The sequence below is a fragment of the Tribolium castaneum genome, chromosome 1, assembly GCF_031307605.1.
Source record: "Tribolium castaneum strain GA2 chromosome 1, icTriCast1.1, whole genome shotgun sequence".
Lineage (NCBI taxonomy): Eukaryota > Metazoa > Arthropoda > Insecta > Coleoptera > Tenebrionidae > Tribolium > Tribolium castaneum.
Genome location: NC_087394.1, coordinates 23,541,816 through 23,560,464, shown reverse-complemented (window position 1 = coordinate 23,560,464; position 18,649 = coordinate 23,541,816). Strand labels below are relative to the sequence as shown.

At 31.2% G+C, this 18,649-nt stretch overlaps 1 protein-coding gene across 2 annotated transcripts in view; it reads right to left on the bottom strand.

The window, feature by feature from the left end:
• The window catches only part of robo1 (roundabout 1), a 476,471-nt gene that overhangs the window by 157,760 nt on the left and 300,062 nt on the right, over nucleotides 1-18,649 (bottom strand). The window contains exon 1 of one of the 2 annotated variants that reach the window (XM_008192882.3): nucleotides 3,883-4,154. The exons of the other annotated variant lie outside the window; for it this stretch is intronic. Coding sequence (XP_008191104.2) covers nucleotides 3,883-3,934 — 52 coding nt within the window. The 5' untranslated portion in view covers nucleotides 3,935-4,154. Of the gene's footprint in view, nucleotides 1-3,882; nucleotides 4,155-18,649 lie in introns of those variants that run through there. 2 annotated transcript variants of the gene reach the window in all.

Below are 18,649 nucleotides of genomic sequence, written 5' to 3'. Positions count from 1 at the left end.
TAAAAAACCGGAATTAATGCACTTCCCGTTTCGGATCAACAACCCGTATTTGTATCCTACTGTTTGTTGATAAATACAAGTGATTTGCAAATAAACTTGACTTTTAGTGCTTATCACAGACCAAATATGACTTTTATTGATTTATGGGAAAGCAGGTTATCAACATGCCAATTTCAATTAGCCTCTCAACGGCAAATTTAGCGATTTTTGCTCGGCGCTAATCGTGCATCCGACAAAGATTTACGTTTATTGTGGCAGTGTTTCTGTTATTAATAATGCAAATGTGTGTTTAGTGGAAAAACTAAGAGGCCTTGTATTATTATCGCGGGTCGATATAATTGCTTGTAAACTGGTAATGGAAACAACTGTATAATTTGTGGCCAATTTAAAACCTCGTCTAACGTATTTGCATTCGCGAATAGGCGGCGCCGCATTTTTGAGGAAGAAAAACTCCTCGAAATATTTCATGTACGTTACGCAAAGTCGTAAAGAAGCAAAGGTTTATGGCGTTGTAGGAGTCGTGTATTGAGTCCATCAGGTCATCAAATGGCCCATAAACGCAAATAGTGGAGGAATGACGAGGAAAGTGGACACGAGAACATAACGAGCGATGATAATTTTAGGAAAAAAGCCTTGACCCAATTGGAGGAGGCTGCGGAAACGCGATTAAATATGAATGAGGGAATCCATTAAAAGTTTCAAGTGGATTAGTGAAATTTGCATTATAGATTGATTAGTTGCCACTGGGTTGAGACAACTGGAACAATGTCGCAGATAAGGCATTTTTCCGAGTCAGATGTGCGGTTCAAAATCCATAATTTCATTTAATGCCGCACTAAAAATTGACATTGAGTTAAGAGGAATCTTTAAAATAAAATTACCGACATCCGGACGCCGCTGTATATAAAAATATACGAGATGCAATAAAAGTATCGAAATTTTACGACGAATTATTTTTATACAGTTGTAGGGAAAAACTCCGAATTAAAATTAAATTCCATACACGCACAGGAAGCATCAAATTTTTGTGTACGATCCTAACAAAATTGAATGAAACATTCGAACGAGTCATTTTCTCAACGAGTCTCCACACAATAACGATAACAATTCCAGTTCAGAATTTATAAAATTTTAATCAATTGGTTATTTCCAGGAGTTAGGGTAAATCCGAGAAAAGAATTTTTCATTTGCTGTTCACTTGTTTTTATTTTCTCATTACGTATCAAAAGATAATTAAGTTAAATAAAAAAATCATTTGTGAATCCTTGCCGCTATCTGCTTCGGTTCTGATTTATTTGTATTATTTTCTGCGCATCTGTTTGGGGTTTTAATTTTTTTCCATTTGCTTAGTCCTTATTTTTGTGGTATTCACATTAATTTCTTTTTAAAAGCTTTTATTTAACTTGCTTTGTTGTCTGTCTGTCTGTTTCATATTTTTGGAGCCAAATTTGAAAAGGTTCCCGTTGCCCAAATGAATTGAAATTTTGCATACTTACTTAATCTGCGTGACAATGCGGTCCTATGTGGTTAAATACCCCCTAAAAGGGTTAAATGAGGTTTTGTTACAAACACAAAAAAAATGTTTTTTTCTTAAATTCACTTATCTTGGACGATAGAGTATAGACACAGAACAGATGTTAGGATGTGCTTTCAATTACCACTAAACAAGTTTGCACAAATCAGCTAAATAAGGTTGTTACAATAATACGGAGAAACAAAATCTCAGAGAAAAGACGTTTAGAATAAGTAAAGAAAAAAAAAGCAATAAATAAAAAAATATTTCGTTAGAAAAAAGCTTTTATTTAAAAGATGCACTAAAAAGTAAAAAATAATGTTTTTCTACCAGAGCTTTTATAAATTTTAAAATCCTAATTTGTAAGAAAAACATTATTTTTTACTTTTTAGTGCATCTTTTATATAAAATCTTTTTTAATAACATTTTTTTTATTTTTTTACTCATTTATTTTCTTTTAGTTCTTTTATAGTTTCTAACAGTATTTCTTTGTATGTCTAAATAATTTCTGCTATTTTTATTTTTGTTATGTTTTGTACTACATTCTACTATTTTAATAAGAGCATTTTTTTTCATACGTCTGTAAAAAAACGCCAAATCATAAATTATAAAAAAATATTATCATCATTGTACATTCGACAAATTTAACAGACAATTCGAAAAAATTTGAATATCACAACAGTTTGATAAATTAATAATAAAAACTTTCTTATGAAAAATTTTTCTAAGCATGGGTAATTTCCATAGCGATTTTTCCTTTTATCAGAAATTGTGAATACTTACTCGTGTCTAGCACTTAGCAAAATGTCTTGTTTCATTTGCCCCCTTGGAATTTGCTTATTTGACAAAATCTATTGGATAAAATCATCAATTACCTTTGGGACGGCATTTGTCAAAAAAAATATTAAACTTGCCTTTTATTTACTAACTAAAAAAACACAAATTACACTAAGATTAAAATCATGTCAAACTTTTCTTGATTGAAATAACTAGCCATCTGTTCACCAAATTTCAAAATACTTTTTTGACACTTTAAAGTCAACTGAAATTAAATTAAAACTGATTAAATTTGTAAGAATTTTTAATGATTATTATTATTATTGTTACATCACCCAAAAGTAGTGGGGGATATTTATACCAAAGGGTGAATTTTACATTCGTCAGATAAACCCCGGATAAAATTACTGTGGTTACAATTGTTACAACAATGTATTTTCCAAAAGTTATCCGACGATTGTGAAATCCACCCTAAATGTTGCAAAAAATAGTACAAGGTGTCATTTGAAAAAAGTTGACAATCAACGTTTTAGAAATGTTATCGCAAAACAAAATTGATAACCTCGTCCACTAGATTTCATCATTTGTTACCGTTTTTTATAACAATAAACACCCGATATACAAAATAAGGTAAGTCTTATCCAAAAGTTCTTCGAACGAGTTAAGATAGTTAAGATAGATAGTGAATGAGTCATTACCATACATAAGGAAAAAATAACACCATCTTATAGAATGAAAAGTCGTAACATTGAGTCAAGTTTGTTATATTAATCTGAAAGAAAGTTCACTATTAAGTACTGCATATTATAATTTTACATTTTTTTGTTCATTTTTCAAATAATGTTCTTCATCTATTCTACACTGTTCTACAATCAAAGTAAAAGGTAAGTCACAAAGTATTTATTTTGTGCTGTGCGAACGCAGCAATCATTATTATATGTCTTCACAATTTTGTAACTTTTAATTTTACATAAATTTTTGATACGGTATCTTTTTTTCATTTTTCAAGACATCGTATTTAGTTTTCCTCATTTTGCAGCATTTTCAACTAGGCATAAAATATTTCGCTAAAAACGTTAAGATACTAAGTTAAAAAATACTAATACCCTACATACAAACTGAAGTAATTCTGCAAATCATCATATTTTAGAAGAAAAATTATAATCCACGAATAAATGTGGAGCAGTACATTTAGAAAAAAAAACTTATACAAAACTTTGTCCTGACTTTTACAAGACGTAGGTATTTTTCCTTTATCCGGTCATGATCACAATTTTTTCAGGCAATAAATAGTTTCTTAAGACTTAATTATTGAAATACTATTTTGGAATCACCGTACGATGTAAAAGAGAATGCTTTTTTGCCTTTTTTTCAGTCGTTACATTTTCAGCCAAATTAAAACTGATGCTCCATCAGCCTTCAAAACTTCACGGTAATGAAAACATACATCTATCAACTTTTAATTAGGTTTTTTGACTCAGTCACAATTCACAAAACTTCTCTGCTTCCGTACTTTTTTATCAGTTCGACAATTCTAAAAATTCGGAAAAAACCCGAAAGCTTCACCACTTATCACAGTTTTCCGCACTCACCTGTCGAGAGTGCGAAGCACAAAGCGCACAGGAAAAACCACAACATATCCATATCCTTGCAATTTCCTCAACTCGCTATCATATCACACTACTCTCCAACACATCCTCTAGCAACAAAAGCCACGTTAGCACCTGCTAGTCACAAATCCGGCCAATTTCTATCACTTCCCAACTTATCGCAATTTACATGTCGCGCGTACGTATTTCGCCTACAAAACACGCCGCGAAACAATCCTGCCAACCGTCAACGCACAACTGAACCGCTCCGACTCCAGCCGGTGCCAGAAAGAACTTGCGCGCATGTTGCGCCTGTGGGCCGATCTAGATGAAAAGAAAAATAATAACTCGTTCTGATTTATTTATATTTATTGGGGATTCATTTATTCGCGCCGACAACATATGCCACTTTGGGATTTTTTACCCGGAAACTTTGGACAAACTGGACCGGAACGAGGCGAAAATCCGGGCGGACTCGGCGCGATTGACACGGGACGTTTTTCCGTGGGCGGAACGGCGTTTTTGCGGCGATTTTTTCGATTAATTGGGCACGTGCTAATTACCGGAGGCGGGGCACTTCGATCCAATCGGAATTCCACTGTCCGATCAACTTTCAAACAAATGACTCATTTGTTATGACTTGTTTATTGTTGCTGGGTGGCGTAAATCGCGGTTTAATTTAGGTGACAGTTAGCTTATGCCGTAATAAAGCTGGAATTGTATTTTGATTAATAAATTGAAAATTACATTACTTTTGTGATTATTAAGCAATAAAAGTTTATGTGAGCCATTTTATGGCGGTATAACACACAGTCGGATAAAAATTTCATTACTCTTGAATGGCGGTGACACTTGTTTACAAATACAACACGAAAAGTAGGTAAATGTAACGAAAAGGGATTAAAGCGTGAAAATGTTTTCAAAATATTCCAACAAAGACCTAATCGTTTCCACTGTATGAACATTCCGAGAAAATGAGACAACACACAAAGAGGTCTTTTTGGTGCTTGGCTTGTCATTGATATTTGAGAAAAACAGCTAACTAAACAATTGAACATTCTTCTACCTTGTGATTAGCCAATAGGCAGCCATAAGAGCCTTTCCACTTGATTCGAGCGTTACAACTGTACATTGGAAATAATAAATAAATAGCAAATTAAATCGTTGCTTTATTTACAATGTCACTATCTAAGAGTCTTGTTTATTGTCTCAAAACTCCTTCTTGGAAAGAAAATTACCCCACATTAGAGTACCATTAACTTTATGAATTGAGCACACTGAAATTTAAATAAATGAAATCACTCTTAGTGAGATAAGAAATCTTGTGATAAAAGCCAGCTTTTCCCATTATAGCGTTTTCTCTGCTTTTTATTCAATTTGATGTCAGACAGACGACTCAAAAATTTAATCATTTCTCTTGTCTCGCCTCACGTCCAAAATCACAAATAAATAAACGCGACAAACTGGTCGCTGTCATAGCAATGCAAGCGCTAAATCATACGCTGTCATAGCAACCACTTTCATTACCAAAGTTACGTGGGAACAGCTATTGTTTTTAGCATGTTGGCGAGTTGTCAAGTGACGTGATAAACAAGTGTTTCATTTTGGTGATTTTTGGTTTTCATCGGCATTACACTGAATAATTGAGTGTAACAATTCGGCGACTTTTTCACTTATTTTAGATGAAAAGTTTGGAAAATAGTTGCGTTTTTAGAAATAAAAAAGGTTTACTTCAGACGAAATTTCGCGAAATTTTCCGTTCCCATGTAGAAAAAAGAAAAACAACACATAAAAGGCCAAAAAACGTTAATTTTAAAAACGAAAATTGTTGTTATTATTGGCATAACCTCGCGTTTCTGTCTGAGAAATATATAAAAAGGCAGAACCATCAATGTTTTTATGGGTAAAACAAAAAATGCCCTTTTTTATACAAATTTCATGCCCTTTCTACCTTCCTTGTGGGTGTAATCTCCAAAACACCTGAAATGCCAAATACCTACTTTCATTGGACAACTTTAAAAATGACGAGTGTTTATATTTAAGCCTCTTGGGGGTGGAATTTTTGACAATTATATATTAAACTAAAAAACGTCCCCTAAATTAAAAATTTAATTGATGAGGATAAAATTATCAATGGAATATCACGTTATCATTTTAAAAATTAAAAAAAATCAGACATGAGAATTTTAAAATTAAACCAAAAACCACGACCTAGATTAAAAATTTATTTGATGGTGCTGAAATTAACAATTGAACATCAGGTTCACATTGTATTCACAACTCCTTAAATAAATTCCTTTGAATATTTCCATTGTGAAAAAAATAAGTTGGAATGTAGAATGTCATTACGAAGATGCGCAAATGTTTGTATTTCTCCAATCTTTCTCACGAAATCCAAAACCTTTTCAAAGCTCTTTTTGTTCAAGAATTTTTAATCGTAATGAGTTGTATCACATATTTATATTTTTTTCGTAAAACTATATAGAATAGGTAATCCTCAGCCTTCCGACGAAAAACCCGCAAACTGTGGTGATTGCTCGTGTGTTTATACTCTCAAAAAATAAAATTGTGATTCACACTAAAGTGTCTGAAAAAAGCAAAACTTATGTCATTTTTTACTCATGTCGGCGATTTTTCAACTTATTTTAGATGAAAGTTTGCAAAGTAGTTGCGTTCGTTGATTAAAAGTGTGTCAAAAAACACACACCTTCAAAAAAAATTGGCTTAAATAAGAAAAAAACTTTCGTTTCCAAATGGAAAAAACGCAAAGAAACCGGCAGCTCCATTTTCGAACGAATTTGTTATTTTTTGTTTTATTTTTGACACAATTTTGCGTTTTTGTCAAATATTCACACAAAAAGGCAGAGCAATGACTAAAAAAGTTTGACCCAATTTATTGTTTTTTAATGTACTTAGTCACAAAAAAGAACAAAATTATGATTCATGCTAAAACGTCTGAAACGAGCAAAAATAATGTCATTTTTAACACAATTTAACCATTTTTTAATTTAATTTTAAGCTTGAAAACGTGTACAAACACTCGAAGCTGGTAAAATTAACAATGATTTCTCAACTAGACGACTATTTGCCATTTTTTTAGATGTACTATCGCAAGATATAAATTACGTTACGGGGTTAAAGATGTGCTGAAAAACACAAAAATTTCGACCTAAATCGGCGATTTTTAAACTTATTTCTGCCAAAATTTCGTACAATCTCAAATAAAAAATGTGTTAATAAGACATAAAAATGACGAAAAAATATTAATTTTAGAAACGAAAAACAAAATTCTCTACATTTACGAACGAATTTGTTTTTTTAATTGTTTTATTTTTGCCTCAGTTTTGCTAAACAATCGAAACACTCGAAAAAATCAAAACAATGGTTGAAAAATGATTTTTTAACGTGGTTACACCCACAAAAAAGTTATATGTATTTAATTTAGTAAGGTTTCAGCTGAGAAATTGTGCAAAATAATTATGATCCTTGCTGATAAGTTCAAAAGAAGCATAACTACAGGCTGCTCAAAAACTGGCGCACCAACTCAGTGGTACGTTATTGAGAAGCAAGTGCAGATTACGGGAAAAATGTTGAAAAAATTCCTAAAGTTATATTTTAAAAAATCTGGAGCTACAAATTTATTGTGTTAACTTCTTTAGTTTTCATTATTTATTTATGTTTTTATGTTTCATACCAGGTAATCGTTCCATAACACAACGATGAATAATTATTTTAAAATTTACTATTAGATTTTAGCAGTTTTTTTTTTAATTTAAAAAATTACAATTCATCCAAAAAATCACAATGTATAGATGTGCCAACACAGGGAATTATTTCCTAGGAAACCGTTTCAAAAATAATTTATTTTTATTGTTGCTCAAATTCTATTGCGATCATGACTGTTAGACAACGTTGCCACATATCATTTACCTAAAATTAGTTATTTATCAATAACTTTAATACAAAGAATTTTTTTACTATTTTTACCTTTATATCTACAACACACCATTGAGTTGGTGCGCCAGTTTTTGAGCACGCTGTATAATGTCATTTATTTTCGATACAAATTACATTGATTTTGTTCCAATTTTAAACTTAAAATGTGCTTAAAGTACTCAAAAAAGACAAGTTTAGTACCACTTTTATAACCGCAAAACTTCTGAAGTGGAAATGTGCTTAAACTTAGAAAAACAGCAAAAATTAGAGTAATTTATCTATTATTCATTCATTAATTTTTTCTGAACGAAAATGAGAGAATACATCACACTGTAAAAATCAACAATCAAAATAAAGATTTTACTTGTCTGTATTATTTTTATTCTTATAGTTGTTTGTAATCTTTTTTTCACTTTTTCAATTAAATGTTTTTAATCAAGAAAGTCTGCATTATTCCATAGTTTTGGCAAAATTGAAAATTGTAGAGTTTCAGAAACTGGTTTCAGTAAGTTTGAATTAATAATTAAGTCAATACAAAAATGTTGGAAAAACGCTGTAGACAGAATCTGCTCTAGAGACACATTTTCGATTTTGGCTGCGGCACAATGGTCAGGGCCGGTTGTTGACTCCGAAATATTAATCGCTTTTAAATTAATATCAAAATGATAATTAGCGGCGCTTTAATTAATTACAATTTGTTTACGGTATCTACGAGTGGCACACGTGTATTTATCGTCGGGATTTTTGGCTAATTGGCAGAAGCTTGAAAGGAATGTTGGTAAAAAACGACGATTTCGGTCTAACCTGTTAAAATAATTCCAAATAGACGGCGAAAAATGCTCGTGATGTGCAAGAAGTGGACTAGAACGGATAAGGAAACTGGATGCTGATGGTTTATTCATTCTTGCGTTCTTGAATGGCTTTGCTTTACATTATTTACTTTTAAAAGGAACAAGATTTTAATACTGACTTTATTATTTGATTTGAGTGCGTTAGACGGGAGAAAAGTTCTTGTCGAACACATGTGATGGTTGTGCTCTTCTCGAAGATATCAATCTCGCATTAATTACTGTAATAATAGCAATTACGACGTAGGAAGTACAATAAATCTGCCGCTGCAAAGAGTGCTCTTCTGGCACATGACCACGGTCTCAATCAGTCCGGGCTTGAATTTATCGCATCTACAAACATAACCATTTCTCAATCGATCTGTTAAAATATGAATGTCAATAAACCGGCTCGTTTATTGGATTTCACTACGTGCTACACCCGTAATCAAGCTTATAATTACACAGCGCGCAACCGTAAACTCTTGCCGAGTGTATAATTAAGCATTTTTAATGAGGGACTTATTGGCAATTAGAAACACCGACCAAGAAATCGCGATAATTTAATTAATGCAGTTCGACAAGCAAAAATTCACACCCGGAGAAGGGATTTGTGAAACCACTTTCATGTTTGCGCAAAATGCGATCTCGACAAACAAAGTGGCTTGGCGTAATGTAAGCTCGTGTTCCTCGTGTGTCGCCTTCGGAATTCGCAACAATCCTTTTTCTCATATTTTCGTGTAAAGCTCAAAATATAGAGCAAAGCTTGATTATTTCAAGACGGTTAAATTTGATGAATCCATGAAAAAGCACGCACGAAAAATACATACAAAAAAAACATTGAGGAAAACCCACAAGAAAAACACTCACAGAAAAATTTACTTACTGAAAAAAAACAATCTCAGCAATTCTCGATAGATTTATATATTTACAGGGTGTCGCAAAATTGTTGAATTCCAAGTTCAGAGCATTGTAGATAATCGCTTCAGTAGTCCAAACATAGAAAAAAAAAATACAGTCACGATTAAAAAGAATGACACCTCTACCAACCGGGCCGGACAGCAAAAGTGCGACTAAAATCTTCTAGGTCATAAATTTCAACAAACATGTTAGTTTACGAACTGTCCACCTAGTTAACACAATGTCCAGCTAGTTTATAAACTAGCCAAATGTACACATTAACCGTATCATATGGAAAAGATTTGTGGCTGCGGTTTTAGGAGTCATTCTTTTTTATCGTGATATATATATATATATATATATATATATATATATATATATATATATATATCGTGACTGTACATTGTTTTAAAGATCACATTTTTTCTACTGCGTTATCTTCAAATACAAGATCAAAGTTTGAACATTTATTCTACTTTGTGGCGAAGATAGATGATTGTGGAGGGTAATAATGTAAAATCATTTCGTAAAGATGTAGCTTTATTTTGAAGTAAAAAAATCTTAAATTTTTAGAAATTGCCGTTTCATTTTCAAGAAAAATTACAAAGATTTTTTACTCAAAACTTTAATAAATTTAAAAAAAAATTGTTTTACGTTATTGCTTTCCACAGCCCTATACATAATATATAACAAATGAACACTGAAATTTTTAGCCTACATTTGAAGAAAACGTAGCTGAAAGTGCACCTGAAATGCACCTTCAAATCAATGTACTATCTTTGTGGGGAAGCCCCGAATCTTTATTTTGTTTCTACATATACAGAGTGTATCAGAAATACGTGTGTTATTTTAACACGTAATAAAACTTATCAAATACAACAACTTCTCCTTATACCGTTTTGCAACATTCTTATTTCTAATTTTCACTGTTTTCCTCCTTTCTTTTGTGCAATCGAGCCGGTTAGTGTTTAATAATTAGTTTGTATTCATTACAACAATTTTCACTGTAGTTTTAAATTGTTCAAATTGTCCGTTTCTATCACAAAGAAAATAGTTCGGCTTTTTTATTTTTGTACCCATAGGCGAGTACACGTTTCAGTTTGTTATCTTTTTCCAAATTTTAAGTAAATTTGCGAATTTTTTTTGACAAATTACAAATAGAAAAGATGTTTTATTTGTTGAGCTCTGTTACCTTTTAAAACTAAAACACGTATTTCTGATACACCCTGTATACTACTGAAGTGATTCAGTGATTTTTAGAAAAACACTGTGAAGTCGGAATTTGCCAATTTTGAGACACACTTTATAATTATTCAGATAACAATAAAAAGGTTTTAGAATCAATTTCTGCCACAATTTTTTTCAAGAAAAAAATAAAAACCGTGCACATTTTTCTTAGGCAAAAATAGCCTAATTATTCGTTGTATTTTTTTTTTACTTAAAAATTTAAAATTTTTAAAAATTGAGTAATAAATTTAAATAAGTTTACCGGAAAAATTGTCAGCAACTACTATGTTTTCTTGTTAAGGTTTTATCAAAATTTCGATTTTCATAAATTTCAGATGACCTTCTGTCAGTTCCGTTATTATCGTAAAAGTGATATAAAATGGTCTATAAATGCAGAATCCAGTGCTTATTAATAAGAGTAGACATTATAGTATGGGTAAAAATATACGTTTCGTATAAAAATTTTAATACAAAAAGACTCTTCTACCAAAAAAGTTAGTAGGAAAAGAAGATTGAAAAGAAGATAAAATGAAATGAAGCAACTTCTAAATTCTTCTTCAAACGTAGTTAGAAAAAAAATTGCACATTTTTCTATTCCTTCGTCAAGTACGATGCAAACAGCCAGTTTTTTAATTGCCTTCTGTTTCATTGACGTTTATTGTGCATTTTCGTGAGTTTTTCTAATTGAAGAGTGTTAATTAAGTAAACTCGTTTTGTTTTCACATTTGCATTAAAAACCTTCAGTATCTTCCATACTCGTACTTTTTGACAACATAAACAAAAATTAGTATAAAAATTTTTTTTTCATAAAATCTTAAAGTACTCATTCGTTCAAATCATTGACGCCCCTAGTTTTTGAAATTGAATTCGTTCTTCAAGACTAGTCTTATGAAACCTGTTTTTAATATGTTAATATTTTTAATATTTTTTTAGAAGTTACATGTTTATGAGTTAGTTGACAATAATAAGGTAAAGTAAATTGTTCTTTATTTTTTCTTCAAAAATAAAATTTTACCTTCAATTTTTAATGAGGCTATAAGTGCTTATAAATACCCTATACTCCTACAGCCTCCAAATAGCTTAGCGCTAGAAAACTATCTCAATTCATAAGTTATAGTCGATTGAAAAAACTATGTCCATCTATCCTAGACCCACCCTAAGAAAAGTGTAAAGACAATAAAAAAGTTTTGCCAACAAGACAAGAGTATCCCTCTTCTTTACGATTCTGCAGATGTTAGAATGTTGAAAAGGTAATCACCGAAAACTGTTATCAGAATAAGTACTCACCAAAGTATTATCTAAGTAAACAACGTAACGGTTAGGGAAACGTAAAATTTTCTTCTTTATACATATTACTAATGCAAAAGATTTAGAAAGTTTACCTATTTTTTAAGTAATTCTTAAACAAAAAAAGTATCAATACGCTATTGCAACTTTAAGCACTGCCAGTCGTGAATTTGAAAACGATACCGTAAATAAAGTTACTCTCGTGAAAGAAGAGGAGTATAAAAAAGAGTTTATAAGTAGGAACTACACGAAAAACGTTGAATACATTAACTACAGTTTTTTAGTGGACCGTATTCTTTGTGGGTCTTTTTGGTAAGTGGATATTTTTCTGTATGAGCTTTTTTCCAGGTGACTGTTGTCATTGTACGTTTCCTTCTGTTTTTTCTGTGTAAGTTTTATTTTTGTGGGCATTGTTGTTTGTGTGTTTTTTGAAAACTTTTTTTCGTGTGGGCTTTTTTTCAGGCCACCCATGATTTCATATACTATTGCGTACAAATGAATAAGGATATTGTTAAAAAGACGTTGTACCTACGTATTCTAGGATTTCTTTATGCATTGTACATTTTCTTAATGGTTGTAAAATGCATTCATTTATAATGTTTTCACGCAATTTATTATTTAAATAGCAAATAAAATCTGAGTTTTAACTAAAAATAAAATTAACAACAATATCCCTATAATATGCATTTGTGCGTAATGTTCTAAATTTGAGTTGTCATACCTCTCTAGATCATAGAGATTGTCTTCAATGTTATATTGAAATTGCTTAAGATTATGGAAATTTCGTAAATAACGTTTGACAAATATTCCCACCACCCTGTGTAATTTATGCAATAAGTCCTCGTCATAAACTTGTGCAATATAAAAGTAATTTTGAAATGATAAAAAACGTGAAGAGTCTGAATTAAATTGGGTTCAGAGGTCAGCTCTCCGCCATTTGTCTTATCGAAAAATGAACATTTCGCATTCTTTTCCCTGGAATTTAAAGCATCTCTCAAATTAAATACCGCAGAGTTGAAACAAAATTTTAATAAAATGTTTGGCTACATTTTTGCCAATGCTCCCGATCACGGTAGCTAATTTCGTCATTTCCCCGCTTGATAGAGCGTTGAAATTAAAGTTCGGCATGAAAGTCCCATTTCAAAGATTTATTCCTCGCCGTGAGAATGCTCTTGATTGATTCCGCCATAAATCCGGTATAAAAATCGCAGCGATTCCGTTATACGGCGACTGAAGACAACACTTGTTTACACAGCTCGTGGTGTTATTGATAAGTATGAGTTTCGAGCCCTTGGAGGCTCGCCAATTATCGAAAAATTATAATTTACGACCGCTAACCCCAATGGGCATTTTACAATTTCCCATTTCTCAAAGGAAAAATCGGTAATCATAGTGATTAGTGAGCGCACGAAGGGAATTGTTGGGCCGGAACAGTTCCAATGGAATCGGTCTCAAATGGAGAAAACGACCTGCTGGTGCTTAATAATCGTAATTTATTGAAATTCGCCTCCAGAGAACGCTTTTTCCTGATATGCGACAAAAGGTGGCGTTAGACGGGTTTGGAGCTGAACTAACTCGGCTCGATTTCACCGCCATTGTCTGACCATAACGAATTATATTTCCAATAAAATCTCGTTTAAATAGTCGCGATGATCTGGCGCTTTTCTCGTATTGACTCCGGTGACAGTTCATTTCTCGCTCCTCAATCAAAGTCCCACTTCGAAAAACTCCTCCAAACTAATTAATTCCAGGTCAGCGGCCTGAAACGCTCCTTACACAACAAGGCTGGAAAGCTCGAGTTTCGCAACTAATAGTTTTCTAGTTAGCGTTTCAAAGAACAACTTTGTGCGTTCCTGGTGCCTTTCAAAAAGACTGGTTCATTTATTTATTGAACAAACCATTAATTACAAAAAACTATCAATATAAGCGCTCTTCAAATTCTTTCTTAGATTCTTCTATATGTTTTTTCTTATCTAGATTTGCTTAGAATTCCTCTAGATTATTCTTTAGCATAGTGTCTGTACTGTTCCCTAGACTCTTATTTGTTTTTTAAGCAAACTATAGAACTATTTCAACTATAGAACTGAATTCAGGAATCAGAACCCAGTTTCCCGAAGCATATTTGACGAAGAAATTTTAAACCTTAGTTAAAACATACCAACGCCAATACGTACTACCGTAACAACAAATTGAGATATAAAATTCAACTTTAAGTTAAATATTAAGTTAAAAATTTAAGTAATCGTACTAGAAATCGGGCCTGGATAATGTATTGACAAAATAAACTCAACTTCTTCTTCAAGTGCTCTTTTATACGTGTGCCTACTAATTAGTTTTTTAGACTTCTCTAAATTCTTTTATAAACGCTTCTAAGTAGGTACCTACTCTACTTTAGCGAGGACTATATCTTAATAGACGAAACGAGATACGAAATTCCACAATTTTTTAACCCAAAAAAAATTGTACGGTAGAGTAAAAATGAGAACGCTTTCAGAGTTATACCGTTTAAGCGACAAAATTTTAAATAAATTAAAATCCAACCAATTTACTACATACTTGGAAAAAATGCAGAAATGTTGGGCTTTGCACTTTTAACAGACTAGAAAAATTGATGACGAAAATTTTCATCAAAAACATGGGAAAAAAATTGTTTAAAATTTAAATTTGCGCTTCGTCTCGTATTTTTCAAAACGCTGCGAATACGGTTTTAGATACAAAGAAAACGATCAGAAAAGAGTTGTAGAAAATAAAATTTTCTTTAATCATTTAGACTCCAAAGATGTTCAAAGACGGTGAAGCAATGGATTTATTTCATTCAATTTAAAGCTAATTTATATAAAATAGAAATATGGTGTCAAGGACTATTTTCTAAAAAATTTAATTTTCTAAAACTCCGTTCCTTGCAATCCGTGTGAAATTTAACGTTTTCTTGTGATGAGAAGGCAACTGGTAGAGAACTTGTAATAAAACAACGATTGTTACGCAAGGTTATAATGTTTTTTAACAAGTGCCTGATGATGTTTGTGTTATAATAGACGAAACGTTGCATGGCAATCGTTGTTTTATAACAAGTCCTCCACCAGTTATCTTCCCAACCTTGGATTTGTTCCTTATAGTTTTTCTGTATCTTCAACCGTATTCCCAGCGTTTTGATAAATATGCGACGGTGCGCAAAAAATTATCCCTTAGAATTATCAATTTGCGTTCCACCTTATATTTTTGCGAACACTCCGAATACGGTTGAAGATACAAAAAAGTGTAATTAAGATCAAAGTTGTAGAGAATTAAATTTTCTACAAAAAAGTTCAAACACCATATTCCTATCTTCAACAGTCTAGGTATAAATTAACTTTCTAGTACTTGACCACCGGCAAAATAAAGCAAATTCCTTTCATAAGCGTCTTGAAACGACTTTATATATTTTATTTTATTTTATTGTTTATATATTTTTTGTAAGAAATGTAATTTTATACAACTTTCTTCTCAGCATTTTTCTGACTGTATTCGCAGCGTTTTGAAAAATATAGAACAGAGTGCAAATTGGTAAAAGTTTCAATTTTTTTTATTGTTTTATTTTTTTTATAATTTTATAGTTCACGCTAAAATGTTTGCATCATGTTTTTGTCTTGCTTTTGAATCATCCTATCCTAATCTTTAGATAACCATAGTACACATAGTGTCTATAGATATACAGGATGGTTCACAAAGATGTTGCCAAACTTTAGGATGTTATAGAGCTCATTGAGACAGAAAAATTTTACAAATAAACTTATAGTCGAAAATAAACCATTTTAATTTAATTTAATTTAATTAAAAGACTTTAATATGTAATTATTTTGCCTTAAAAATAAGATAAAAATATTAAATTTACAACTTTGGTGTATTAGAGAATGGTTTAAACCACATTGTAAATTTATTTATCGTATTTTTAAGGCTAATTAATTAAATATTAAAGTCTTTTATGTAAAATAGGCAGTGTTTAATTTTTTGGACAAAGATGGCACCAGTCACAAAACGGCTCATTTCCGATCAGGAGTTTATATAGAAAATTTTTCCATCTTAGTTAAGATCATCCTAACGATTTTTTTTAAACACGCTGTACATAATACTCGTACATTTTACAAATTCTTTTTTAGATTCTACTCTATTTCTTTTGACAATTTCTTTATAATGTCGTTAAGAATTTTTCCAAACTTTTCAGATTTCTCTTAAGTCTTTTCTGAATCTTTCACCGCCTCTAGTTTTAAAACTGGGAATTTTCTTTGAATTATTTTATAAATTGTATTTCCATATTTGCTTTATCACGTTAATTATTCTTAGGACTCCTCTGAAAATTATTTTATAAACACTTTTTATATTTTTTTTTCAGTTTAAAATTCACTTTTCTGCTTTGCGCCATTTCAAAATCCTTCTCTAGTACCCATTATTTAAATTTTTTTTTTCTAAAGCCGTACGAAAATTCCAAATCAGTAATCTCCTTTAGAATAATTTTTATACCCATCGCTAAATTCTTTTATTTATTTCTCTCTAGATTTTTCTTTAGACTGTATTTAAAACTCTTTTATAGTCATTCCTTTTGCAAAATTTTGTTCTTTAGTATAACTTAACATTCTAAAAAAAGTTGAATTCACTCTTACTTCCTCTGTTGAATTCTCTAAAAATTATATTTCCACTATGCGTTTATAATACGTTTATTAACCTCTATCAGTATGAGCCTTTTATGGCTCATTAAAATATAGTGTAGTCTAATGAATTTAGGAATATTTAGTTTTCAAGAGTTTCATCGAGAATGCGTGAAATACACGTACGATTGATGTAATTATAATTTCTTCTTTATTTATTATTTATTATTTATTATTTATTATTTATTATTTATTATTTACTATTTATTATTTATTATTTATTATTTATTATTTATTATTTATTATTTATTATTTATTATTTATTATTTATTATTTATTATTTATTATTTATTATTTATTATTTATTATTTATTATTTATTATTTATTATTTATTCCGTTACCATCTGACACGAAATTCCCTAAACGACATTTTTTTTAAATTAAAATATTAAAAAAGAGAACGCAAAGTATAAAAAATAGCATAAAATTCATTCCATCCCTCGCCTATAGCTCGATTTCTAACTTAGAATTCGTGCGCCAAATCAACACTTATAAAACTAGTTTTTTAATATACTATTTCATGATCTTAGAATCGATCATATTTTCAATTTTTTTTAGAAAATTTTATTAGAATAGTTATAAAACACTGTCATTTTCAACCAATTTCCTATTAACATTAATAGTCATTGTTATATCAGTCAAGATGCTAGTAGAAAACAGTTTATAGTTACCGAATTGTTTCAATTTCAAGTAGAAAAAATACCATAATGTATTACGAATGTTTTATGAGACCTATTTGTGCGTCTAATAAAAGTCATATAAATCATATAATATTATAGATACAATAAAAATAAAATCGAGAAGTCGCGAGGTGTAGTTAATTAATGTGGTGGAGGCGCCACTTGAGTGGAAATAGGAAATATATCTCGCGGTCTAATCACTTTTTAATCAATTATCTGTCAATGCCAGGAGTCCGTAGCAAATTGGTAGGGCTTTGCAGATATCAAAGTCGCCTAGAAGCTTGTTGATCTACGATTCATCGGCCTCGCCCAAGGACTATCTGCTCAAATAGAAAATTAAAAGACGGAAACGAACGAACAAAGCAAAGAAAGCTTGTTATTTCAGTTTCCAATTACTTTGCTCCGGTCATATTTGTACAGGATAATCCGTCTGGTCGCCAGCGAATTGAAACACAGATTCAATCGCGGAAAAAACTTTCAAAGTAATTTGTTTGATTGTGAATTCGAAATTCTGATCGCTGGAAGGAATATTTTATGAGACAATATTTTATGGTTATCTATAATTAAGAAGCGATTAGAGAACGGTTCCTCAATCCACTGCCTCCTATTATAACTGGAATTAACCGAGATAAATCTGTTTTGTAATTTTCTACATTTACACGACACTTAATTATTTTTAGATAACCGTTCGGAAAAACAATAAAAACACTTTTCCATGACTCACGCTACATATTTATCGACCGTTCGCCGATTTTATGTGCGAATTTTATTACACTTTGCTTGGATTACCAATTTATTTATTTATAACTGTCTGTTAACGTTGTATTTAAATTTTATAATCGTTTGATTTATTCAATTTTGCGAATTAAGCCCCCGTTAAACATAAATAGAGAGTTATTTTTGCGGGTGGTGCGCGAAAAGTATTATAGTTGATGGATTTAATTAAATTGTAATTAGTTGGCCCGCTGTAAAAATTACAAGCAGATTACAAGCTCGCTGGATTTGATTATACAGTGACGCTGCGTTTCAGAGCAAATCCTTTAATCCTCTAGTGCGGAAAAAGTATGTCGGAGCTGATGCACTTTCGCATTATGATAATGAATTGTTAAATTTTGCAGACAAACTGTTTAATTTTTCGCTCGTGGTCGAACTGGTTCCCAATAATCTCTATAAGTATAATTCTGTAAAAGGTGATGGTCGAATTGGTTCCCGCATGACCAGGTAGGTAAA